The sequence below is a fragment of the Mustela putorius genome, unplaced genomic scaffold (genome assembly GCF_011764305.1).
Source record: "Mustela putorius furo isolate JIRA1106 unplaced genomic scaffold, ASM1176430v1.1 tig00003869_pilon_pilon_pilon, whole genome shotgun sequence".
NCBI lineage: Eukaryota > Metazoa > Chordata > Mammalia > Carnivora > Mustelidae > Mustela > Mustela putorius.
In genome coordinates, this window is record NW_025422021.1 from 7,137,359 (window position 1) to 7,165,118 (window position 27,760).

At 34.7% G+C, this 27,760-nt stretch overlaps 1 protein-coding gene across 6 annotated transcripts in view; it reads left to right on the top strand.

Moving 5' to 3' along the window:
- ATF2 (activating transcription factor 2) overlaps window positions 1-26,844 on the top strand; it is an 84,807-nt gene extending 57,963 nt beyond the window's left edge. For 4 of the 6 annotated variants that reach the window (XM_004774385.3, XM_045066940.1, XM_004774388.3 and 1 more), the window contains 4 exons: window positions 5,704-5,853; window positions 9,568-9,774; window positions 19,401-19,506; window positions 24,289-26,844. In XM_004774385.3, the coding sequence (XP_004774442.1) occupies window positions 5,704-5,853; window positions 9,568-9,774; window positions 19,401-19,506; window positions 24,289-24,515 (690 nt within the window). In that variant the 3' untranslated portion in view covers window positions 24,516-26,844. Of the gene's footprint in view, window positions 1-5,703; window positions 5,854-9,567; window positions 9,775-15,887; window positions 16,730-19,400; window positions 19,515-24,288 lie in introns of those variants that run through there. The other 2 variants (XM_045066941.1, XM_045066942.1) reach the window with 2 other exon arrangements.
- The last annotated feature ends 916 nt before the right edge of the window (window positions 26,845-27,760 follow it).

Here is a 27,760-nt window from a genome sequence, read left to right on the forward strand (position 1 = left end):
AACACCAAAAAAAGACAAATAATCAATAATCCAGCTTAAAAATGGGCAGAAGATGTGAACAGACATTTCTCTGAAGAAGACATACAACTGACCAAGAGACACATGAAAAGATACTCAATGTCACTCATCATCAGAGAAATGCAAATCAAAACCCAAACGAGATACCACCTTACACCTGTCAGAAGGTCTAAAACCCAAAACTCAAGAAACAAGTTGGCAAGAATGTAGGGAAAAGGGCAACCTCGTGCATTGTTGGCAGGAATGCAAACTGGGGCAGCTACTGTAGAAACCAGTATGGAGGTTCCTCAAAAAAATAGTACTACCCTTTGATCCAGTAGTCTCACTACTGAGCATTTACCCCGAAAAATACAGAAACCCTAATTGAAAGGGATATATGCACCCCTTTGTTTATTGCAGCATTATTGTTACAAGAGCCAAATTATGGAAGCAGCCTAAGTACCCATCAGTAGATGAATGGATAAAGAAATGGTATGTATATACAATGGAATATTACTCTGCCATATAAAGAATGAAATCTTACCTTTTCCAACAGTATGAAAGATCTAGAGGATATAATGCTAAGCAATATAAGACAGTCAGAGAAAGACAAACACTGTATGATTTCACTCATATGTGGAATTTAAGAAACAAAACAAATGAATAAAGAAAAAGGACAAACCCAAAAACATTCTTAACTACAAAGAACAAACTAATGGTTACCAGTGAGAAGGGGCAGAGGGTGAAATAGGTGAAGGCTATTGTTCTTCACTTATCTAGAAGAACACGGAGCAAAAATGGAATTGTTGAATCACTGTATTGTACACCTGAAATGAATATATTACTGTCTGTCAACTACACTGGAATTAAAATTAAATACAGTGAAAGATACATTAAAAAATAAGTCATGTGGGAGAAATGGCATTAGAATACAAGAATGACTAGCACACTATAGCTGAAGAGAAACTTACTTGAATCCTAAGATAACCAGGGATGCTTTTATAGGACCCTGATTTTCAGATGTCTAGTACTTATAGGTAGGCAAAATGCATTGTTTGTGTCTACTATAGATACTGAAATGGGTCCTTTTATTGCTAAAGAAATTTCTTCAGAGCAGGTTTTTTTGGTTAGAACTTTTAAGTCTTTGGAAAAGTGAGAATGTGGTAAGAAAAAGAAGTGTAGGTGAGGATCCATGAATACAAGATTATGTAGTATCTGTTAATACTACAGAAAAATTCCTAGCATCTACTTACTGTCTTCCAAAGAATTGCCATGGACCTCACCAAATTTAGGTTTAGGAGTTTTGTCATTAAGCATGTAAACAATAGATAGTTTCCATCTGTGTTACTCTTGTAATGTAACAACTTTCTTATGTAATATTTGTAACCAAAAAGCAACTTGTCTGAATAAGAAAATATTAACCATCTAGGAGTTTTGTTAAGATTTAATAAAGTATTTTGGTAGCATTCTGCACAGTCGTTCCTTTAAGTCTTGTGTGACAAACTGAGAAATACCTTTGCACACAGTGGGTAGCCAGTAGGTTTTCTGCAGGGGGTTTCTACTGAGAGCTGACAGAGGGCATCTTGGCAACTGTTCAGAAACCTACATTAACTTAGTTGGGCCCTGCATGGAACCTCATGTTCAGCAGAATTCTTCTGACCTGCCTCTGCATGCCAGGCTAATCAGCAAACACCTAATGAGCCCACTCCAAAGAAACAGACTCTCTCACAACCTACTTCATTTTCATATGTTCTCTGGGGGTGGGGAGACAAGGCTTCATGAGGACTGATGATGCTGCAAAGACCACAATAATGATAATTAACTTGCTGAATTTAGAAGATTATGCTGTTAATTAGTTGCAAAATAAAGATAAGTAATAGAGCAGCAGATGGTAGGATAACACCCAGGAGAAGGAGGGTTATTACTCTGATGAGCTTTTGTGGCACATATGAAATATGGATCTGACTTTTTCATAAATTGTTTCTAGAGAACATTATGTTTTTTCTTTGAACTATGATGGAGTAGTTTGTTCCTACTAAGTTCTGACAGATGTGATAAAATTTGTTTTCAGGAGTGTGAAATATAACCTAGAGTTTGAATAGCAAATTACTTTTAGCAGATTACTTCTTAAAATGAGGAAGTAGTATTGGTCAGCACAATGAACTATTCATTTTCTGACATAGTTTATATCTAAGAAAAAAGTTTTCAATGTAGTAGTTGAATTTTACGTTGCTAAAAGTTAATTCCAAACATTAAAACACTAGTCTGCTTACAAATATAGTAATAACGATATTTTAGTTTTCTTTCCAATAATGTCTGTAGTTTAAAATTAAAATTATGCTTAAGCTTTATTGTACATATTGGGAATACAGACATTTTGGATCTCAGTCTTTTTATTATATTAAATTTCTGTATGGAGAGAAGTATCTTATTGACTGCTGATCTACTTAGAATACTTCATATAGGCAAAAACTCTAGTTTGGCAAAACTTCAAAGATGTGTTCAATGAATTAGGAGTTAGCAGAATATCTGATCCTTGCTCTGCTTCTAACTTACTCTTTGATTCTGGGAAGTAACTTCATTCACTCTTTGGACCTTAGTATGTCTGTCTGTAAGCTGCTGATTGGACTAATTGATCATCAATATATCTTCTAGTTCCAAAATTCTGCTGGAAAAAAATATCCATGGTATTTATATATGTTTTCATTGATATTTTTGAACCACACTATTTGTTGTTCTTTAAACTGTCTTTGACAAATATATATGGGTGGATTGTAGATATCCTTTTATTATAAAATTTTCATGAATCCTCATATTTAGTGACATCTTTTTTTCACCTAACCCATTCTAAATTTTTTAGTGTATGTCTATTTTTTTACTGCTTTTTAAAATACATATATATGTGCAGTTCAGAACAGGGTAAATTAACCCTTGAAAATCTTTTTCTTAAATTTTGTACCCAGTGGCACACTTTCTAAGTCAGACCCATTGTAATCAATGTAACAGCATGGAGCAAACATTAGAGCTTCCTCACTGGGTGAGTACTGTATACACTAGGGCAGTCAAGAGAGGATAATGAATGAATACTGATGCTGCTTTTTAAGTGCTCTATAAGGTAGTAACTTGCCCTACTAAAGATTATTCAAGAGAGTGATGTTTATGTACTTCAGACTCCCCTATGTGCAGTTACTGTATTTCATTAATTCTAAGAGTTAAGCTCTTCACTATAAAACTTTAAATGCTCTTCAGATAGCCCACTATGTTTTCTACCTAAGGACTTAAAAATGTTTTATCAACACATAATTTACCAAGCTTCACATCTCAACTGCTACTTACATTTATACACATTTTATATCCAGAAGTGAAAACCCTGTAACCTAACACTATAAACTGGATGCTGTTTACTGTATTTTGATGTGTAACATGCTGTTTTTAAAAGATTTAATTATGCAGACTGACCACCTCCCCTGATTTTCCTCCTTTGTTCTGCACTTTCAAACTCTATTTTGAGTTCTTTGACCACTTTGCCTAAGTAGTAGTTCTGGTTGCAGCCAACTACTCCTTTATTCCATTATCTAACTTTAGTTTAATCCACACATGTACATATTATCCCATCAGTTATAAGTGTCTCAGTTTTCTTCGTCTTAGCTATTTCTGTGACCTTGGGCAAAAGATCTCTGGTTTCTTAATCTCTAAAGTAGGGGCACTGTCCTAGTAGAAACTCATTGAAAAAATACTGATAACAAGGATGAATTTCAAGTGTATTATGCTAAAGGGAAGAAGCCAAATTCAAAAGGCTGTTAACATTGTATAATTCCATTTATATGACATTTTAGAAAAGGCAAAACTTTGGGGATCAGAAAACAGATTAGTGGTTTCTAGGGGCTGGGGCGGGGCTGAGAGGAAAGAAGTGTAAGGGAATTCGGGGGAATAGAGTACTGTTCTGTATCCTGATTGTAGGGTGGTTACACAACACAATGCACTTGTTAAAATTCTAGAGCTATGCACAAAAAAGACTTCTTACTTATATGTAACTTACACCTCAGTAAATTTTTTTTTTTAAGATTTTATTATTAGAGAGCGGGAACAGGGGGTGGGGAGGGCAGGCTCCCCGCTGAGCAGGGAGCCCAGTGCAAGTCCTCTGTACCAGGATCCTGGAATCATGACCTGGGCTGAAAGCAGATACTTAACTGACTGAGCCACCCAGGTACCCCAATAAACTTGTTTTTTAAACTACTGACTGACGTGTTTTTAAAATGATACCCAGAATCTACAATGAATAGCAGTAGAGAGAAAATGTCCAGTAATACTTGTCTAGGTATAATTACTGCCTTGGGAAATGTTAGTGACCTTTTCATGTATGCTTTAGTTTTTCAGAGGTCTGGATCACTTAAAGATGGTAAGGAGATATACATAAATGAAATCAAAGAAATTATAAATTTGGGGATAGTTGTACAATTTTCTAAGTTGTTTTTAGTTGAAGTAAGTGAAAGCAGTTGTATTAATGTCATCTGGGGGCCTCTTTCAGAAGCTCTTCTCTCTTTCCTACCTGTATCAAATTTTGTGATGAAACTTTATTTTGGGCTTAAGGACTACATCTCATTTATTAAGAACAATATCAGCAATAATAGTCCCAGGTCTTTCAGGTCCCTTTCATTTCTAAGATATTACAGTATGATTATCTTATGCTAATTATTACATATTTATATATTTTTTAACAATGAAACTACCCCAAATATCACTTGTGCCATTTTCGCCAAAGAATCCAATTTCTGTCAGTTAACAAATACATGTATTGTTCAGTTATGTAGCAGATCAGTTTATCAGTTGCTTAAAAAATGGTGCAGAGAAAGATAAGGCGATCTCTGTTTTGAAAGAGCTTACTAACTCAAAATCTTACCTCCTCTCACCCCAAAAAAGAAAGAGCTTACTGTCTGGTTGAGGAGATAAGTTATTCACATATAATGCCTTTTTGCTAGTAGAATAATAAGCTTTATGCAAATTGCATCTTTATTAAGAGATAGCCCATAAATGTTTAGGGCCTCCTAACACTAGGTTGTTCATACTGTGACAGTGGATCAGGAACAATTCAGTTAACTGGCAAATGGAACATAGTAGAGGGGGTAGACTAAATCATCTTACTGGAGACAGGGAAGACATAATGGAGGCAAACCTAACTGTAGGTTCTAGGAGGAGGTTCAGTCTGACAGTTAATATAGTGGCCTAATAAAAATGCAACATCAGGTTGTTGACCAAACAGGCCCTGACATCAGACTATCAAGCAGAGATGAGTTAGGTGCAAATTTGGAAGAGGTTTAGGTTTAAGATGTAGACGGAGCCTGGGAAGATGGAGATATAAGAGTGAAGTAGGAGAAAATAGGTGAAAGTGTATGTAATTAACTTGTGTGCTTATTTTAGTTAAGCAGAGCTAAATATTTTCAGTCAACAGTGTTTTTATTTTTCACTCTTTTCTCGGAATTTGTTAGCGAACAAGAAAGTGTAAAATCCTCTAGTAGTGCCAGACAGACTCAGGAAAGCTTCTCAAAGTGTTTATCTTACTATTTGTAATGATAAAACTAATTTTAAAACCAAATATATTCTTGCATTCCGTAACAAATATTTTGTTGTTGTTAACCAAAGAATATTGGGAGTTGGAATTGAGTGGAAAGCAGCGAACTTTTCTTTTAATTGGTGTTTGCATTTCAGAGATTAAAAGCTGCTTTGACCCAGCAACATCCTCCGGTTACCAATGGTGATACTGTCAAAGGTCATGGTAGCGGATTGGTTAGAACTCAGTCAGAGGAATCAAGACCACAGTCATTACAACAGCCAGCTACATCCACTACAGAAACTCCGGTATGTGTGTTGTTTTTATCATTAGTACTTTATCATCCTTTAAGAAACAAATACAGTATAATTTAAATGACCATTATATATACTTTGAAAAAAATTATTTCTAGTCATAATTCCAAAATATACCAGAAACCTTGGGAAAAGGTAGTTCAGTGTAAAAGTATTGATACCCCAAAATAAATAAGTAAATAAATAAGATAGGCAGTTGTTACTGATCAAGATACTGTGTAAATGTGTTTCTTGGCCTGACATGGCAGTAATATCCATTGATACTTTTTAAATCGTTTTTTTGTTGATTGTATTCAGCAAATAATGTGTGCATGTGTGTGTGTTTATTACATTACTAACGTAAATCAAATGATTCTTGGATTTAAATCTGAGAAACATTGCCAAAGGAGCGGATATATATACCTTATGGAAACTGTTTATGCTGGAGGTCCTTTTCATTTATTTCCAGTTTGTGACTGCATATTAGATAGCTGATGTCTATAGTCCATGTCTGTTATGTCTGTAATGCATTTCTACATGGAATGATTACTGTATTTTTGCTAAATGTTTTAGAACTTTAGAACTTTTAAGATAAAAGGTACTTAGAGATAAATAATACTAGCTTGGCATTAAAAAGCAAAACTTTGCAATTAAAGAAACAGGTAAATGGCAAGTTTTAGGTTGCCTCATAATTGTAACTTTTTAGATAATTGTATTTTATCTTCACAAAACTTAGAATAAAGTGGAATGTAGGCACGCCTGGGTGGCTTAGTTGTTAGGTGTCTGCCTTTGGCCCAGGTCATGATCCCAGGAGTCCCACATCAGGATCCCTGCTCAGCGGGGAAGCCTGCTTCTCCCTCTCCCACTCTCCTGCTTATGTTCCCTCTCTCACTATGTCTCTCTGTCAAATAAATAAATAAAATCTTTAAAGAAATAAATAATAAAGTGGAATGTAGTTGTGGTAGTCATCCATTAAACAACTTGGAGCAAGAGAGAAGGAAAATAAGTATGTTTTAATGTCATAATTCAGAGATTAGCAATCTGACTCAGGGCCCAAATCCAGGCCATGGGTGTTTTTTCCTATGGTCTGTGAGCTATGTGTGGTTTTTATATCTTTAAAATTTATTTAAAAGAAATGAATATATTATTTATTTATAGTAACTAAAGTTCACCTGGATCTAATTTTTATTTATATCCTTGTATTGGATGGGAGCTTCTTGAAGGCGGGACTTTATCTGTTTACTGTTGTATCACTCCTTTCTGGGTACTCTCTGTGTTCTTTTTAATAATGAGGAATGAATGAATCAATGGAAAGAGGGAGAGGAGGAAGAATACATGTTTTTTAAGTGGCCCTAAATTCTTGTTAGGTGTAAAAATATACAAACATAACTGTATTAGTTTCGCTTATAATACTTGTGATTAGTATTTGTGTAATAACTGAGTTGTCAATTAAAAAAAAACAAACCTGTTCTTTTCTATTCAGCCAAATGAGTAAAAGAAAAAAAAACTGCTATTATCAATAAGTTAAGAGGATGAAGAAAAGAGAATATTTCAAGGTTGCCATTCTTTTTTTTTTTTAAGATTTTATTTATTTATTTGACAGAGTGAGATCACAGTAGGCAGAGAGGCAGGCAGGGAGAGAGAGAGCGGGAAGCAGGCTCCCCGCTGAGCAGAGAGCCTGATGCGGGACTCGATCCCAGGATCTCGAGATCATGACCTGAGCCGAAGGCAGCGGCTTAACCCACTGAGCCACCCAGGTGCCCCGACAAGGTTGCCATTCTTAAAGCAAGCCATAGAAATACTTTTCTAAAAGATTAACTTACAATTATGTACGTAAAAGAAATGATCTAATTTAATACTTATTCTTTATTACAATTAAAATACAGTATAAATTAAATTGCCCTGAGAATTTTTAATCCTAGTTATTTGGAAAAGGAATTAAATGATAACGTATGTTTTTTGGAGTTTGTAGAGTGAGAAGTAGTTTGGTGATTTGCCTGCAGAACTTGCATTGAGCTTATATATAAGATTTTTGTGTATTATGTAGAAAAGGAGAAGATAGAAGTTTTGTTTAATCACACCATTTTGGAATATACTTATAGGTAAAAGATTGTTTTCAGGCTTCCTTGGGTCATGTGCCTGTGGTCACAAAGGCCATTTCCTTTGCAGTATTTCCAAGGGTTTATTTCCTGTCTCCCAAGTTCAAGTGTTCTGTGGCACAATTTTGGGATTTGAGAGAGGCTTGGACATACTGTTTGTTCTATAATCTCAGATGCTAGACAGTATCACTAGTGACTGGAAACTGTCTTTGACTGATCTGAAATAACTAAGCTGATGTGTTGAGGGGCAAGGGGAACCAATAAAAATTAAAATCTGGACTCCTGTGGAATTCTGCCAACCAGGAGAATGAACATCAATAAACACATGAAGCTGACCCTAAATCTCAAAAACGGAAGAAAAGCTGAGTATACCAAAATATGTACATGTGGTAATTCCCTCTTACCTGCAGTTTAGCTCCCAAGGTTTCAGTTTTTCATGGTCAGCCATAGTCCAGAAGTAGATGGGTGATTAGTAGCCTAGCACTGCCGTAATGCCTTTATCGTTCACCTCACTTCACATCCTAACATAGGCATTTTTTTAAATTAACATATAATGTATTATTTGCCCCAGGGGTACAAGTCTGTGAATCCTCAAGCTTACACACTTCACAGCACTCATCATGACATAGGCATTTTATCTCGTATCACAAGAAGGGTGTGAGTATAGTACAATATTTTAAAAGTGAGAAAGACCAGGTCATTCACTTAACTTTTATTATTAGTTATTGTTGATCTCTTACTATACTTAATTTATAAATTAAGCTTTGTAATAGGTATCTATGCATAGGAAAAAACATTGGGTTCAGTACTGTCCATGGTTTCAGGCATCCACAGGAGTCCTAGAACATATCCCCTGCTGATAAGGGGGCACTACTGTACTTTTACTCTTCAACTTTTTACTCAATTTTAAAGAAACCAATTTTTAAGAGAAAATTTTACTGTTTTTTATTTTTAAAATTGTATTTAAAAAATAGCAAGTAAATGGTTTTTCATAGTGAATTAAGTAAATTATTAAATTTTTTTACTTTAGTACTTTATAATTTTTCAAAGGACTGTATTATACCATAATGTTAAAAGTACACTTGGAAAAATATAAGATCTATACATATTCATTTGTATTGCATTTTCAACTTCTTCATTTTATTTCTTTTCTCTTTTTTTTTTTTTTTAAGATTTTATTTATTTATTTCCCAGAGAGCGAGAGTTCACAAGCAGGCATAGAGGCAGGCAGAGAGAGGTGGGTAAGAGGCTCCCCGCCGAGCAGAGCGCCCGATGCCGGGCTTGATCCCTGGACCCTGAGATCATGACCCAAGCCGAAGGCAGAGGCTTAACCCACTGAGCCACCCAGGAGCCCCTTCATTTTATTTCTGTATAAATGAAATGCTACACAAACTTGAAATATATTCACTGTGATAATGAATTAATGAGAATCATATTTTAGCAGTACTTATTTATTTCAAAGAATTTGTTTTAGCACAGGGTGATATTTCATGTCATCTCAAAATATTGATATATACAGTGAGACTTAGAAAACAAAATTAGTAGATCTTCCTCTTCTGCCACTCTTTACTACCCATGTTCTCACTCATTATATATAAACATAAAAAGCTTCCACTTATGTTTATTACAGGCTTCTCCAGCTCACACAACTCCACAGACCCAGAATACGAGTGGTCGTCGAAGAAGAGCAGCTAATGAAGATCCTGATGAAAAAAGGAGGAAATTTCTAGAGCGAAATAGAGCAGCCGCTTCACGATGCCGACAAAAAAGGAAAGTCTGGGTTCAGTCTTTAGAGAAGAAAGCAGAAGACTTGAGTTCATTAAACGGTCAACTGCAGGTATGGTGCATAAATGTAAATTTGGTCTTATTTTTAATAATTGTGAACTTAGTTCTTCCTGTTTTTTCCAGTTAGCCATCCAGACATTTTAACACACAGTATTGGGTGTCTGTGGAATCTACAGTAAAGCATAGTTCTGTAAACCTATTTGAATAATAAGATGAAGTAATACAAAACTTGCAACACTGACACAATAAGGAAATGTTAGATGTAAGTTTTTAAGCCAGTTATCTGGCTTAAACTTTGTAAAGTTGTGGTATATAAAATTCAAAGAATCTTAAAATTTAAACTGTCACTGGTAGTTCACTTTTCTAGTTTTTTTGGTTTGTATCACAACTGTGAAGTTGCTTCAGTAATATTTTTAAGTTATTTGGTTCTTTGAACTAGAAATTTTGTTTATTTAGAGTGAATGTAGTGCTTAGAAAAAATGTCAGATTGACAGCTTTGGAAACTGAAGGGCTCTAATTTTCCACAGAACAGATACAGTATGGCCAGTGGCAGTAAAAAAAATCACTTCATACTCCCTGCCATTGTGCCCCAGATGGGTTTCTTAGGAGCTTCATGGGATAAAAAGATTTTAAGACTCCTTTTTCAGTCTTATGCTAAGATTTCTGTTAATGGTGTCAGAGAGCACTAAGATTATTTCCTTCATTCTGCTTTTTCTTTCTTCCTTTCTTCCTTTTATTTTTGTTTTGTTTAAAGATTTATTTATTTATTCATTCATTCGTTTTAGCAAGGAGGGGTGGAGAGAAAGAGAACTAGGGGAGGAGCAGCAAGAGAGGGAGGAGACAAGAACCTGAGTGACTCTCCACTAAGCACGGTGAGATAGGGCTGGATCTCAGGACTCTGAGATCATGACCTGAGCTGAAATCAAGAGTCAAAGGCTTAACTTAATGAGCCACCCAGGTGCTCCCCACTTTTGTTTTGTTTTAATGTTGTGAATATTCTCCAGGAAAATCTTGTAAACTACCAGTTGATGAGCATCAGCTAGAAAACGGATGTTAATAGTTGTAGTCATTACTGGTCAGTCTTCTGAATTAGCCATTCCCAGTGAAAAATGAATCTTTCCATATAATCATAATTGATGTTGAGACTTGCTGATTTGTTAAATCTATCTTTAAGGATGTCACCAATATAAACATCTGTTTAAATGCTTAGGAAAAAGTTTTTAACATCAGACATAGCACTTACTAAGGTAAATTTTATAAAAATTCTTTTATATGTGAGGCAGTCATCTTTTAAAATTCTATATTGTGCTTTAGATCTTGAAGCATAAGCTCTAGAACAAGTAAATTGTCTTGCAAAAATTTATTTTTAGCCATTTTATCTTAACTGTTTAGAAAAAATTTAAACACGATTTATCACATCACAGATACACACACACACACACACACACACACACACTAGGGTATTTTTTAAAATATTGTCTTACTATCATCTGATAAATTCTTTTTTTTTTTTTTTTAAGATTTTATTTGTTTATTTGACAGAGATCACAAGCAGGCAGAGAGGCAGGCAGAGAGAGAGAGAGAGGAGGCAGCAGGCTCCCTGCTGAGCAGAGAGCCCGATGTGGGACTCGATCCCAGGACCCTGAGATCATGACCAGAGCCGAAGGCAGAGGCTTAACCCTCTGAGCCACCCAGGCCCCCCTCATCTGATAAATTCTTATTCAAGAACTATTTTCATAACTTCTTAGGAAAAAAACTTCTGATATTTTCCCTCTTAAACAAAATGAAACAGATTATAGGTACTACTTTATTTATGCTCAAAAAACGGCTATTCTTTGCCAGGTATCTCTCAGATTATGAATTACTAGTGTAAATTTTCAGATACTCATGTTACATTAACAAAATGATTTAGATGCATCTATTTTTTTTTTCTTTTGTGTTCTTAACACAATTACTCTTCTGAATGATTTGGCTATTTTTTAGTTGTCATTCTTAGCCTCAATTGCTTTACCCATAGAATAGAGATAAGTACCTGTTGATTCTATTTCCCTGAGGATTTTTTGCATAATTCAGTTGAGTTAAAATGAATGCAAGTATTTTTAAATACATAAATTTTGAATCTTAAATTTATCAATATTTTCCTTTGTAATTTGGCTTATTGTCCTTTTTAAGAAGTAAAAATATTTGAAAACTGTACTGTACAGGGGTATAGAAATACATAGTATCATTTACAGGATATTCTTCAATTTTAGGTGGGCCAGTTTTCTGCTTTGACCCAAGTCATGGCAATATTAACAGCTTTCATGAGATAACTACTATTTCCGTAATTGTATTACAACCCTGGTCATCATTACTAATAGCAGCAGTGCTTTGTTATTTCAGAAAACCTTGAAAAATTCAGTATTCAGGATAAATATAACCTTTGTTTCATTCATCTCCTGTTCTTTCCACCATACAAACTACGATTAAATGTTACTATTGTAAAATATATTTTTGTATTTAATCTTGGTAGACATTTCTTGATTGGAGGAATAAAGGCAGGATTTATCATCTAGGTAAAAGTTACCAACACACCATTTCCAACATGAAACTTTTAAATAGAAGTCAAATTTAAGAAATTCCTAAATTAAGCTCTATAGTTGAATATAACATTAGTTAATACCTCAAATTACAAACAGAAAAGTAAAATCTATCTTTAATCATTGAAAACTAAGTGATGATGGAATCATGGTAAGATAAAGTGTTCTTAATTTTAGAAATGCATATCAGAACTTTAGTATATGAAATGATGTTATCTTTTTTTTTTTTTAAGATTTTATTTATTTATTTGAGAGAGAGAGCATGGAGGTAGTGCAGAGGGAAAGAGACAAGGAGACTCCACAGTGAGCACAGATCCTGATGGAGAGCTCAATCCCAGGACTCTGAGATCATGACCTGAGCAGAAATCAAGAGTCGGATGCTTAACTGAGCCCACGCAGCATCCCCTAAGATATGCTCTTTAAAATACTTTTGTGAAAGAAGAAAATGAAGTTCATATGTATGTGTTAACCTGGAAAATTAGAATATATATATATATATATATATATATATATATATATATATATATAAAGAAAGTTGTTGAAAACAACTCAAATGTCCATCAGTAGATGAATAGATAAATTATGGTATGTATATACAATAGAATATTATTTAGCCATAAAAAGGAGTGAATGTGGATGAACATGCTAGAATGTGGATGAACTCAGAACATTTTTCCTTAAGTGAAAGAAGCCAGAAACAAAGCCACCCATGACTCTGTTTATATAAAATACCTAGAAGGGGGTGCCTGGGTGGCTCAGTTAAGTGCAGACTCTTGATTTGGGCTCAGATCATGATCTGAGGGGAGTGAGATCGAGCCCCACATCATTTTCCATGTGGGTTTCGTGTCTGCTTGAGATTCTCTCTTTCTGTGTGAAAAAAAAAGGAAAATATCAAGAGAGAAATTCGTAGAGATAAATGCAGATTGATGGTTGCCAGGAATGGGGGCAGGAGGAAGGGTGGTAGAAAATAGAAACTGGTTAATGGGTAAGAAGTTTTAATCTGGACTGACAGAAGTGTTTTATAATCATTTTGAGGGAGGTGGCTGCACAACACTGTAAACGTACTGAATACCACTAAATTGTTCAGTTTAAAATAGTTAGTTTTAGGGGCGCCTGAGTGGCTTATTTGGTTGGGTGTCTGCTTCGGCTTGGGTCATGCTTGGGTCATGGTCTCAGGGTCTAGGGATCGAATTCCGCATCGGGCTCCTTACTCAGTGGCAAATCTGCTTCTTTCTCTGCCTGACGCTACCCCTGCTTGTGCTTGCTCTCTCTCTGACAAATAAATAAAAAATCTTTAAAAAAAATAAAATGGTTAATTCTAGCTCATGGGAATGTCAGCTCAGTATTCAAAAAAATAGTGTACACTAAAATAGCACAACTCTGTTTCATTAATAAAAGGTTTATAGTTAGATGGACAAATGTGTAGATAAGGAAATTGGTATAGGAATGAATCCCTAAATTATAAGTAAAATTTTAGGAATGACATGTACCAGTAATAAGTTGTGAAGAGGCTATTGAGAACATGAATGATTTGGTAAGAAAGGTCCTTCAATTATGACTTTCTCTGTTGTTTCAAGTGGATACGTGATTTTTATTTTTTGTTGCTTTTTAGTTATCAAACAAAAACAATTTTAAAAAGTGACAGATTCTGGTTTTCAGAATATTAAGAGTTAATAACATGCTTATGACAGATTCAGGCAGAAAAAATTTCAGTCTACCAACAACAAAACCGTTAACTGTGAAGAACAGAATGACTCGTAAAGAAAATTGAATGTGAGAGAAATAATTAAACTCTACTTTATGTGAAAACATTCATCAGTTCTACATTTCCTTAATAATCCTTCACGTGACATACAGGCTTAGCTGATCAGTATAGTGGGCAATAATGACCCATAGTTACTTATATATTACAAATACATTTTAATGAGTGTTGAGATGTGACTGTACATATTTTTACCAAATACATATTAGGTTTTAAAGAACATTAATTATTCAACTCTCTTGCCCCCCTCACTGAATTTAATAATATTTTAGCTTTCTTTTTTTTTTTCTTTAAAGATTTTATTTATTTATGTATTTGTCATAAAGAGAGAGAGAGCACACAAGTAGTCAGAGAGGCAGGCAGAGGCGGAGAGGAAAGCAGGCTCTCTGCTGAGCAAGGAGCCCGATGCGGGACTCGATCCTAGGACCCTGGGATCGTGACCTGAGCCAAAGGCAGCAGCCTAACCCACTGAGCCACCCAGGCGTCCCTATATTTTAGCTTTCTAAAATTGTTGCTAAAAAGACAATTTCATCAAATTGTATTATAGACATGGCAATCTAGACCAAAACTTGGATACTGTTGATTATCGATCATTAGATTTTTAAAGACAAATATGACTGGGGCGCCTGGGTGGCTCAGTGGGTTAAAGCCTCTGCCTTCAGCTCAGGTCATGATCCTGGGATCAAGCCCCACATCGGGCTCTCTGCTCCGCAGGGAGCTTGCTTCCTCCTCTCTCTCTGCCTGCCTGTCTGCCTACTTGTGATCTCTGTCAAATAAATAAATAAAATAAATAAATTTTTAAAATCTTTTAAAAAACTAATATATGATTTTATTATCTTGAAAGAGTTTTCACCTTTTTGTGGTTTTTTCAGTTACACTGATTTTTGAATTGTGTTTTCAGCTTACAAATTCAGCATGTTTCCTTTGTGAACAAAGGCAGATTCTTTATTAATAGTAGCTCCTTAACAGTTACTCTTTGTATAAAACTTGGGAGTTTTCATTGTGGATTTTGCTTTTAAAACAGTTATTGCACAATGTGTGTGGAGTAGAAGCTCAATAAATTGGGAAAAAAAAAAAAGCATTCTTCCATAGCCGGATATATGAGGAGTTTTCACTGATAAGTTAATGATAACAGAAGAGGTTTTGTTATTGCTCTATTGACTTAAAAGGGATCCAAAAAAAAAAAAAAAAAGAATAACTCTTTTATTGCTGATACCCACCCAAATAGTATTTTATTTATCGCTTGAAATATAAAGGAATGGTGACAATTGGAAGATGCTAAACCTGTTTGTTTTAATTCCTGAAAAAAAAATAGTGTTCTATGTTATCACTGCCTTTCTTCTTTTCCCCTGAGTTTTAAGCAGGTTCTAGAGAGGGAGAAGGTAACAGTGCTGCCACTACTACTTCATGCATTTTATTTTGAGCCTGAGACCTAGTACTTCTTTTTACTAGGACTTACTAAAAATCCTTGAGCCTTTACTTCCCTGTCATACTCAAAGAATAAGTACTGTTATGAAGATCAAATGAGAGAGAGGGTATAGCGAAATCTGTTACAACTACAGTATGCAAATGCTAGTTATTGATTTTTCATTCTGTCATTAAACATCTATTGTGTGCAGGGCATTTTATTAGACGTAGGAGATAAAACAGTGAAAAAGACATTGTCCTTACGCTTACAGAATTTGTGGTTTAGCAGAGGAGACTGGCACAAAACAAAGTATGAGAAAACTCTGAAGGAAAATAAGAGAAGGGTCATTCCCATTCATTTTGCAAGGAATTTCCAAAGTATTAAGAAACCTCTCATTTTTTTTTCTGTTGTTACAGACCTATGTTCTCCATTGTAAGGTTTTACATCCATGACGGTCCTTGGAACTGTGTGATGGGAATCTTGATACTTAATCTTTGAGTTTTGTGAAGACTAAACATGAAGAAAATTGTATCTTTAGCAATGAGAAACTCTCCAAAGAAGAAACTGTCTAATATTATTTCTTTAATTTTGGGGATAGTGGCTGAACTAGAAAGTCAAAGATCATAAATTAATGGAATACTAGGTCCTCAGTCTATGGCCAGGTATCAATGAAAAGCTGTGATAGATTAATCAGTTGGCTGATTTGGTCTGTCATTATTTCATCAGTCTAATCTGCTTCATTCATATAAACTGTTAAAAAAAATTTTTTTTGTTCATAGTATATAATTAACCTTTGAGTAGCTATAGGTGCAATGGAGCAGTGGTACAGAAAATGCCAAAGTAATTTACATTTTATTTTAGATCAGAATAACAATTTTTCCCAGCATCTGCTTTATCTTACCAAAAATGTTTACCTTGACCAAAAACATCATAATATGGTTTATGCTGAATGTCTCTGTAGGATATTTAGAAGAGAGGGCATTTGTGATTTTTTAAAAATTCTGTAATTGAGATGACACTGTAAAATATGCCAATTATCATTTTATGTCTGAGAAAATTAACAGTGCGGATACATTGGTGAAGTTGTTGGTATAAATAATGAAATTAGGACCTCTGACCATTTTTGTATTATTTAAGCAACTTCATATCACCTTTCTTTGGAAATTTTTTTTCCTCCCCCTGAACATAGAATTACTCATAGTTCTAAAATGTAACTATGTGGGGCGCCTGGGTGGCTCAGTGGGTTAAGCTGCTGCCTTCGGCTCAGGTCATGATCTCAGGGTCCTGGGATCGAGTCCCGCATCGGGCTCTCTGCTCAGCGGGGAGCCTGCTTCCTCCTCTCTCTCTATGCCTGCCTCTCTGCCTACTTGTAATCTCTCTCTGTCAAATAAATAAATAAAAAATCTTAAAAAAATAAAATAAAATAAAATAAAATGTAACTATGTACTTAGTCTTTAGTAGGCTGTGTGCTGTACTCTGGGGATACAAAAAGCAAAGATAATCCCTACCCTTGAGAAATTCCCAATCCAACAGAGGTGGCAAACAAGTAAACCAAAAATAACAATCCTGCGTAGTAAATACTATGTAAATGTACACATGTATGTGCATACGTGTCTGCGAGCACAGAAATGGACTCCTTTTCCTATCTGAACTTATACTGTACTTATTTCACTCTTAAAGATGAATGAAAAAATTAGCAAGGCAAGAAAAAGGAGAGGAAAGCTTTTGTAGGTAGAGACAACATTGTGTATTTTCAAAATTTCTATTTGTATAGGTCAAAACGGTTAAATATTTTTTCCCCCCATAGGGTCAAACTAATATGAAGGGGGGGGGGTCACAGGCACCAGATTATAAGAGATTATATGTTGTGAACTAAAAATACATATCCAGGGATACCTACGTGGCTCAGTCCGTTAAGCATCTGCCTTTAGCTCAGGTCACGATCCCTGGGTCATGGGATTGAGTCCCACATCTGGCTCCTTGCTCAGCAGGGATCCTGCTTCTTTCTCTGTCTGCCACTCCCCCTGCTTGTGCTCTCTCTTTCTCTCTGTCTCAGCCAAATAAATAAAATCTTAAAAATAAATAAATAAAATAATAAAAATACACATCAGCCCTCTTTCATATTACAGAAGTTAAAAGGAGAAACCTGTTAGGAGTCTCAAGTTCAAGCTGACACAGCAGAGAGGGAAAGATTTGGGGTATTATGTATTAGATTATTCGTAACCTGGTTTCTCATTTTTGGTGTCATTAATAAAGAGCCGTAAAATTAGTATATTGACATTGACTGCAGTATTCCATAGAAATGAGTTTTCTAAACAACTTATTTTTTTAAAAGCAAAATTCTAAACTCTAAAGATTCCCCTTTTGTATTTTTGATCATTGCACACCCATTCTTATCTCAGATGCAATTTTGTAAACACGATTTAACCTTTATTTAATGTTTAGCTTTACTGTAAGCATCAGTTTTTGTTCTGTACTTTAATGTATTATTGCAGTTTGTTGTTATAGGGGTGTGAGAAACTAACCAACAGACTTGCTTAACTTTTATTCTTTGAATTTTTATGTTTCTGTCATTGATCACTTGAGGGAAAGCTAATGAGTCTAATCTGCTAAATTATTTTACATTCCTCTTTCTGGTTAGGAGACCAAGGGATGGAAAACAAAGTGCCTGAGCTTTTAGGAAAGTACACATGCTTCTTTTATTTTTTTAATTTGGGGTTCATAGATGAAATCTGAATACTTAAGGTTAATATAAGTTCAAATAAGTAGTTTAGCGGTGTTTCTAAATTAAGAATTCCTTACCATTTTATTAAATCCACATTATTCTAACTCCTGATTATTGGTAATTATCACTAATTTATGCATCTTTAATATCTGAGGGTGACCAAAAGGAATTAAATGGAACCTCTTAATTTGGAAGTTTTATATAGAATTTACCAGATTAATGCATCCAAAACAACGGCTGAAGTGCTCATTTATTTTAATTAACATATAATGTATTATATGGCCCAGGGGTATAGGTCTGTGAATCATCAGGCTTACACATTTCATTGAAGTGCTCATTTTTTAATGAGGACTATACCAGGGGTGCTTGGGTGGCTCAGTCAGTTAGACATCCAAATCTCAGGTCATGATCTTGGGCATCATGGATCAAGCCCCACATCAGGCTCAGCTTAGAGTCTGCTTGGGATTCCTTCCCTCTCCTTCCTCTGCTCCTACCCTCACTTATGCCCTCCTTCTCTCTAAAATAAATGAATAAATAAAATCGATTAAAAAAAAATAAGGACTAGGACAATCCACCATTAATTTGCCAGATTTAAATTTAGATGTATACAAATTATCTAGATTGAGGGGAAGCTAATCTGTTTAGATAATTTTATCTGTTTTCATTGTTTCTATGTCCAGCACAGTTCCTTGCTCCATTTTAAGTATCCATGATTCTTTGGTTATTGTGGTTTCCTCTGTGGAGCTCTTCATAGTTTCTGGAAAACTAGAAACTTGCCTAATTGAGTTTCCAGGATAAATTTTTCATTTTCAAGTGCAGAATCAGTGAAATTCATTCTGACTCCCTTGATGTTTCTAATTTTTCAAATAATCAAAAGAATATGCAACATAAGTAAAAAATAACCCTCTATGAGTAACCTGTAATACATAAGCAGTCCCAAGGCAAATGATAATATAAAAACTTCGAAATATGTTCTCCAGTCATGTCATTATCTTGTTTAAATTTTTATACAAGTTGCAGTCTTTGTACAAATGCTAAAATATGCAAACTGATGTGTACTGATTAAACCTATTTAAGCAGTATATTTTGTATATTCCTTGATACTCTGTTAAAGATAACCGATATTCTTGATTTTCACTTGTTATAAATAGTAAGAAATGTTTAGTCTGATGCTGTTAAGGTACATAAGTTGTTTCTTCTCCAGAGTGAAGTCACCCTGCTGAGAAATGAAGTGGCACAGCTGAAACAGCTTCTTCTGGCTCATAAAGATTGCCCTGTAACCGCCATGCAGAAGAAATCTGGCTATCATAGTGAGTAATGTTCCATTACCTATAGCCTTAGGCAACATCAGTGAAATACTGCAAGAGCGAACCGAGCTGCCATTAAAAAAAAAAAAAAGAAAAAACCAAGAGACTGCAGTTCTAATATTTAATATTAAATATCAGAACTTCTGCAAGGTTATTATGGAATGGGGAATATACTTTATAGAATTGAGAATTTTTGAATTTTCCTATTTCTAGCTTTTTTCCTAGGGATTATTATACACCAACAAAACAAGTTAATAATTTAAAATACACTGTAAGTACTGATGATATTTTGGCTTCCCAGATTAGCATTTTGTCTTAGAATGGCAGTGAAATACTACTTCTTTTCCAGCCCTCCATTCAGTAATTTTTTTAAAATTAACTGTCTTCACTTAACAATATAGAGTACCTATATTGGGTCCTTTTGTTCTTTATTAAATATCAGCACTGTGCAATTTTTATATTGTTTCAGATCTTTATATTGAATCTTTTAGTCATAAAAATGCTAAAACAGAACACTATTTAAATTATCTGCTTTTAAGTTTTCTCTTACATGTTTTCCTCAAAATGAGATTCTTCTTTTTTCAGCATTTTAAAGGTTAATTGTGCTTTTTCCTTCTTGTAATGTCCTTCTTTTTTGATAAGATGCACAATATTGGAGCCAGCTGTTACTCTTGAATAAATGGCCAATTTTGTCCATCGTACACAAATTTGTAACAAATAACAGAGCTGGGGATGCATTAGGCAACTTCATAATATATAACCCACAGCTTTCCCTTTCATGATTTAGTGATATTTCAGGATATTTGTAAATGTGAAGATTGTTTCAACCATATGTATCCACTTCATTTTAATTTGCCAGTGTCAGTAATTCAAAAGAAAGAAACATTTTGTATTGGATGCAAACAGTTCCTCAGGTGCTCACGATAAAACTTAATGGCCACCATCTTTACTTGTAGTCATTGTAAGCAGTTTCATCAGAATAGGCAATATTTTTTAATTTAAAAGATTCAGTAGATTTAGCAACTCTCTACTGCCATATATATTTAGAACATTGATTTTTGTCAGTTTTGAACAAATAAATCTCAGCCCTTTGATATCTAGTCATTTTCACAGAATGGTGAAACACATTGTGGAGTAAATTGGACCCATATAGAAATATGTTTGGGGTTTGTATTAACAATGATTGCTGCAGGGATGAGACCATTATGGCTCCCATATGACTTAACAACATAATTTCCTATAGAAGCTACTGAGTTCAGCATTATGCATATATGATTTTCTTAACAAGAGAGCTCTCTTGAATTTTGATAGTTCAAAAAGAAGTATAAAAATTATTCTACAAAATTAGAAGGAAAATGAATTTTTCAGTTACAGCCAATTAAAAATTTATCTCATCTGCTATTTTTTAATCTTAGATAATCTCTTAGATAATCTCAACAGTTTTATCTCTATAATCAAGGCATCATATGCTGAGTAAAGGCAAGCTGTTTTTCATTTTAAGCAATAACTTATAAAGATGTTTTTATAAAGATTATAGATGTACAAGTTTATATGCCACACATACCCTTAAATAAACTGAAAGTCTATATTAAGTTTTGGGTTTGTTTGTTTGTTTTTAAGATTTATTTATTTATTTGACAGAGATCACAAGTAGGCAGAGAGGCAGGTGGAGGGAGAGGGGAAGCAGGCTCCCCGCTGAGCAGAGAGCCCAATGTGGGGCTCAATTCCAGGACCCTGACACCATGATCTGAGCCAAAGCAGAGGCTACTGACACCCAGGCACCCGTAGATTAATAACTTTTTAGGGAATATGCGTTATGCTAGGTTGTATAGACTGTAAGAAATGAATAAGACATTTTTGATGTTTGGAGTTATTCCTACCTTTTTTTCTGTCTAGTCATCTAGATAATCAGACCAAAGTAAAACTTTAGTTTTAGCATAGAATTAGTTCCCTTCAGCTCTTGGGAGGTAACTGAGTTTTGTAGAAATTTTAAAGTAATTTCTCTTTTCAAACTTGAAGTCTTAGGGGAAAAAATGATTTCTCTGTTGTTTAGTAGTCAAGGTATTTAGATTGACTACTTAAATCTCAGAGAAAATGTGGGGAAATTCAGATACCTAACACTGTTCATGTTGTAGCACACAGCTCTTGCTAATGGTGGTGAATTGTAATAGTTAACACTTTCAAAACATTTGTGAAATTAAAGTTTAACAGAAACTAAAGAATATTACAAAATCTTTCATGTAAAGGTCACAGTATAAATGCACACACCATAGAGTTTCTCAGTTCTAAGGCTCCCCACTCAGTTCTCAGGACTGAGTTCTAAGTTCTAAGGACTCAGTTCTAAGTCCCCACCTTGTAGGATGAAATCCCTCAGTCATGGGAAAGCCCTGACAATTGGGGTCACATTAACAATCAAATGGTATAAAACATGAATGAATATATGAGTACATTTGTAATGTTTGGATTCTATGAAGAATAAAACATGAGTGGATCTTACTACCATTAATTCATATTTTCTAGATCTCTAGGCATAATTAAAATGGTATTTTACTTGTTTCCATAATCCTAAGTGGGAAAGAAAGCTTCTTGGGCCCTAAGTATAATTGAGAGCTTATATTTTCATTGATGAAAATATATATGAACATAGGTGGAAAACTTCATAGTGTGAATTGTCAAACAGCTGGGGGTTTTGTAGCTTTCGAGCTGAAAATGGCTCTTGGAGTGCAGTAAGATTTCATTCTTTCTAGTGCTTGTGATTATACTAATGCTTTTTCTCTCACCTTCTAGAATTGGACAGGTTTTTACATTATAAAGATATTTTATATATGTAAAATTTATAATTATGTCCTTTATAAAGGGAGTACCTGATGCTTTGTGCAGCCTAAGGATTTGCTTTACCTAGTTCTGAAAGTCTGGAGATAGGCACTTGTCCTTACCGTTTACTAGTTAATTTTGAGTCCTTTCACTGCATATTTATATTTCCTTATACTGTTCATCACAGATCAGCCTCTTTAGGTTTGAAAGAAGGCATATCCCTAGAATTTAACCTTGAGAGAAAGGTCAGTTTGTTTTCTTGTTGAAGAAGAGAGGTGAAATAAAGAGAACTTTTTAGTGTTCTTTTCAGTTAAAGTGTCATTGCCAGAGTTTGGGTTTTTCTGAACACATATATAACTGTTGTATTGGCTCTTTAACTGAATTATAAATATTTTATAACATTTGTTATTGCTTCACCAGAAAAGTGTCCTTTCTGCTTTATGTAATTTTAAAAGGATTATGGATTTTTTTTTAATTGTATCTGGAGGTCAAATTTTTATCTTGAGGTGTGATTTTGCATTTCTAGCAGATTTATAGAGAAGATGGCATTCTGTCTAATTAATACATTTTAAAATCTGCTTTATAAAATTGCGTGGATTTGAGGTAAACTTGTCAAAATTCTGAAAGTACTGTATTTCGAAGATTCTCAAAATGATGAATTTTATTTGAACTGAAGTCTAGCTGGCCAGGTTCCTTCTCTTCTGTCTTCTGTATCACAAATGATGGGATAAGTCCTGTTTTAAGGGTCCAGACAGAGGCTTTTAATAACTGACTTTGAGAATAGGCACCTGGCCATTATCAAGCAGGCCAGTTTGCATTGTCAGGTTTGATGGAAAGCCTTCTTGTTATTTTTAAGCACTAAATAAAAAATTATTTTAATGCCAAGTGAAAAGTACAAAAGAATACATCCAGTATGATACTGTTTTCAGGATGTTCAAATATAAACAAAGCTAAGTAATATTGTAGATAGATACCTATTTGGTAAAGCTTCAAACAAAAAACAAGGGAATGGTTAAAGAACCATCAGAATGGTGATTACCTTTAATGAGGAGTCTCCAGGAAGCATCACTGTTACTGTCAGTGTTCTCTTAAGTTTGGGATGAGGATCACAGTTCCTGGTTCACGTTATCATTGTATCTCCTAAGTTACATACACTATAATTGCTTGTGTGTTGTGCATATCAAATTTTTCACTAACTGAAATTATTAGAATCTATCCTTTTAAAATGAGAAAGGTGTAGGAGATTCATTGTTCAGGCCTAAAAGTTGGTAGCTTTTCATAAAAACTTAGAAAGCCCCTTTCTGAATATCTTTTCCATTGCAGTGTCTAGAGTTTTATATAATGTTTTATTTGAACCCCAATTAATTCATGCAGCTATAACAGCTGGTGGCATTTAGAGTCTAAATACTGCTTATTCTCAGGTGGATGCATCATTAGAATCAGGTGTTGTAATCACCCATCGCTGCAGTAGATGGAAAGTCAGCCAGAATAAATATAGTTCTGGAGCGTGCAGAGGGAATAATTTGAAAATGTAATTTGTATGTAAGAATTCATTTTGTTTATGCGTGTGGTTATAATTTTTCTTTTTTTTTTTAAATAAGAATGGCGGGTAGGCAAACAGACTGGTTTTGTTAAATGTGTTACTTCGTGTTTGGTTATATCTCTAAGTACAAGGCTCTCTCCCAAATTCCTGCCTGATTGCTTAACACTGTTTAGCAAATACCTTAACTCTGTTCTGTGAGGCACACAGAGCCTTCCCCATGCCTGATTGTACCTTCATCTGACCTGCTGTGGTAAAATGGCCTGCTTCGAGCTTAGAGCCACATTTCATTTATTCAGGCCCAGTCATACCAACTTAGTTCAGTAACCAACTTTATAAAAGCCTGACTTTTCACTCTGTATATTGACAAATGACTGATACATTCTTCCAGATGTCTTTAAGAAACAGTAACTTTTGTTTTTTCCACCCAGCCGCTGATAAAGATGATAGTTCAGAAGACCTGTCAGTGCCAAGTAGTCCACATACGGAAGCTATACAGCATAGTTCTGTCAGCACATCCAATGGAGTCAGTTCAACCTCCAAGGCCGAAGCAGTGGCCACCTCAGTCCTCACGCAGATGGCGGACCAGAGTACAGAGCCTGCGCTTTCGCAGATTGTTATGGCTCCTGCCTCCCAGTCACAGCCCTCAGGAAGTTGATTAAAAACCTGCAGTGCAGCAGTTTTAGATACTCATTAGTGACTTCAAAGGGAAATCAAGGAAAGACCAGTTTCCATTTATGCGAAATCTGTGGTTGTAAATTTTTTTTTTTACTTGAAATTAAATTTGGCTCTAAAGTTGGTGTAGCAGCAGTTGATGATCAGACTGAACAACAGATTTTAGTCTCTGGAAAAAGACTGATTTTGCTTTTTTTATAAATATTGTTAGATTTATTAATTTTCTGTGCTCAATGTGTAAATTGTATTATAATTCATTGTGGTTTATTTCATTTTTAATTTGGTGGTGTTTTAATAAATGGGGGTGTTACTGAATCTCTTCCCACTTCCATTTCTTTTGACCACCTCTTAATCCTCAACTGTGATGGTAGTATTGTTTATCATTTATACCAAAGTTCTGCATAGTCCCTGTTGACTTTGTAATATTAACAAGGTCATAAAGCACTAGCAAGAGAGAGATAGAGATTTGCTTTTAATCTTTTTGCCTTTTATTTTGCACATTATGCAAAAGGAAAAACATTAGAGAACACTTTTTAAGTGAGTGAAACATGGTAAGAGACATACGATGCTTTTATGCACACTCTGAAACTAAATCAAGATCATTAATCGTGTGTTTTCTTTAAGATTTTAAGTAGACATGAATTTTGGAATCCTTTATCATTTCAAAATGACTATTTTTTGAGTCTTAAATTCAGTATTTTAAACCCTATGTTTTGAGGCTGTTAAAAATATGAAATTATATAATCTATGATACAGGGTTATCCAATATCTTAACAACTTTTTGAAATTAGGTTTTGGTTTTGGTTTTTTGCAGATTTCAGGTTACAAACTAAGAAGTTTATGCATAATCAAGTATGGTATGGTTGCCAGAAAAAGTCTAAAAATTACTTAGAAAATTTAAGACTGTTTACCCCCATTGTCTTGTACTTGCAAGCTAAGTTGTACTTATTCTTGTGAAAGCACTGTCATCTTTTAGTAGCAAATTTTGATAACGTTTCTCGTGGGAAAAAAAATCAGTATCTATCTTTAGAACAATGTAATTATAATGTGGGAAGCAAGAGTGGATGAGAGAGAGTGTGTGTATGTGTATGTATGTGTGTATGTTTCTTTCAATAGTTTATGCCAGCAGTCTTTGCTTGAATGTTTAACGATGCCTTCAGTGTGATGCTGGCCAATAGATGATTGCAATTTAAAATGTCATTACTGTGCAGGCTTGGATAACTAACATTCCATGATGTAGTTTGTTTCTGATGAGATGATTGTAGGTACACTTTTCTCATTATCCAATCATCTGTGGGATACTGAGTTTTCTAATGTGCCATTATCTATTTTTATTCTGCAGTTATGTTCAAAATACAGTACAATATTTTAAAATAGACTAAATTGTTAAAAATAAAGTAGTAGATGTGTGTAAGACAACTTTGTAAAATAGTTATGAGTCCTACCCAGTAGCAACTTCTGGCATTCAAGCAGGATTCCATTATGTAAATATCTGTAATGCATTTATAATAAGTTGTGTAGTTTGTTCTGCATCTATACTACACTATTTACAAACGTCTCAGTGCCATCTCCTAATGAGACTGACATTTAAAAAACCTATATCAAATATCCTTGATAATTCAAGGAAATATCCCACCTGCCTAAGTTCCAAACTGGGAAACATTCAAATCATACAAATGACATTTCAGGACTTTTAGGTATGAAGATAATAAGATTTTTATTGTTTGGCTTATTAAAAGTGAGCATTTTTAGTTGATAATCCTACTTCTAAATTTTTTTTTTATTTTTAACTGATTTTATAATTTTAAAGTAATGAATTTCTAATCGTGACTTTGCCATAGTTATGCTAAGGAGTTGATCTCAAAGGCACAAAATATGAATTCTGCAAGAACGCTATTTTTTATTGTAGTTTGGATGGGTTAGGAAAAGCCTCAATTTTTTCACTCTCCTAAGTCCTTCAGTATATTTTTCTTTTATTATTTATGCAAGTTAAAGTTTTTTGGTAACAGGAATTCTTGCAACTGTAAAATAAAACTACATAGATGTAAGAAGTCATGTAAACGGTTAATGAACTTACCAAGGTTAGCAAAACTTTCATTGTAAATCAGTCTGTACTCAGCAAATAAAAAACCATTATTAGTTGTATAAACACAAATTCCATTTTGACTTTCAGGATGTCACACTACTTCTGTACCTAGCATTTTGAGTCCTTATATTTGCAATGTTACACAAACTGTACTACTTTCTTTTATGTGCAGTTTGCATGAGTAAACCATCAGAGAATAAATTCTATCTTTAAATTATGTTCATAATTTGCTTGTCCTTATCTATCTTTCATAAAGTAAGATCACCTGATAATGATATGGGTTTTTGTTTTGTTTTGTTTTTCCTGCAGGACATTTATTATCTGAAAAGAACCAGGTAGTCTTTCTATTTATATGATAAAAATGTATTCCTTCTGAAAGACTTTTCAACTGCAGGGTGCTCAGGCCTTGTTCTCTGCATTCATTAAACCCCATTTGTATACAGTGAACCTTTAATCTTCCCCAACCCGGAACATTCCCCCAACCACAGCCACACACAGATCTACCAGCCTTTGGCATTTCTTGGCGACTGCCTAACAAAACATCTTGAACATGACGTGTCCAACATTGCGTCTCAACTGTAGTTCAGTGTGACATGTCCAGCACTGGCTCTTCATCATCTCCCACCTTCCCTGCAAGTGTGCTTCTCCAGCAGTCTTTCATAAGGCACTTGATGACACCTCCATCCTTCCAGTTGCTTAAGCCGGGACAACTCTGTTGTTACCTTTGATTCCTCTTTTCTCACAGCCTACCTCCAAACTATTAGGAAACGCTGTTGGCTTTTCCTTCAGAACAGTCGAGAATTCAGCCACTTCTCACCCTGTTCATTGCTATCGTCCTGATCCGTGCCCTCATTTTTTCTCACCCAGGTTACTGCATTTGCCTTGTAACTGCCTCCTTGCTTCCACCCTGCCTCCTGTAGCCCATCCTCAGTATAACAGCTGGAGTCGTCCTTTCCACATGGGAATCCGCTTCTAGCATTTCCCTACTCCAAATTCTGGCGCCCACTCCTCACTGCACTCAGAGCTAGAGTCCTTAAAGTGCCCTGCAAGATGATTTTCTCCCCCACCCCCATGTTGTTACATCACTGAACACATGTACAACTTCGTTTTATTTGGTGAATGACTGCTTAACTAGGTGTGTC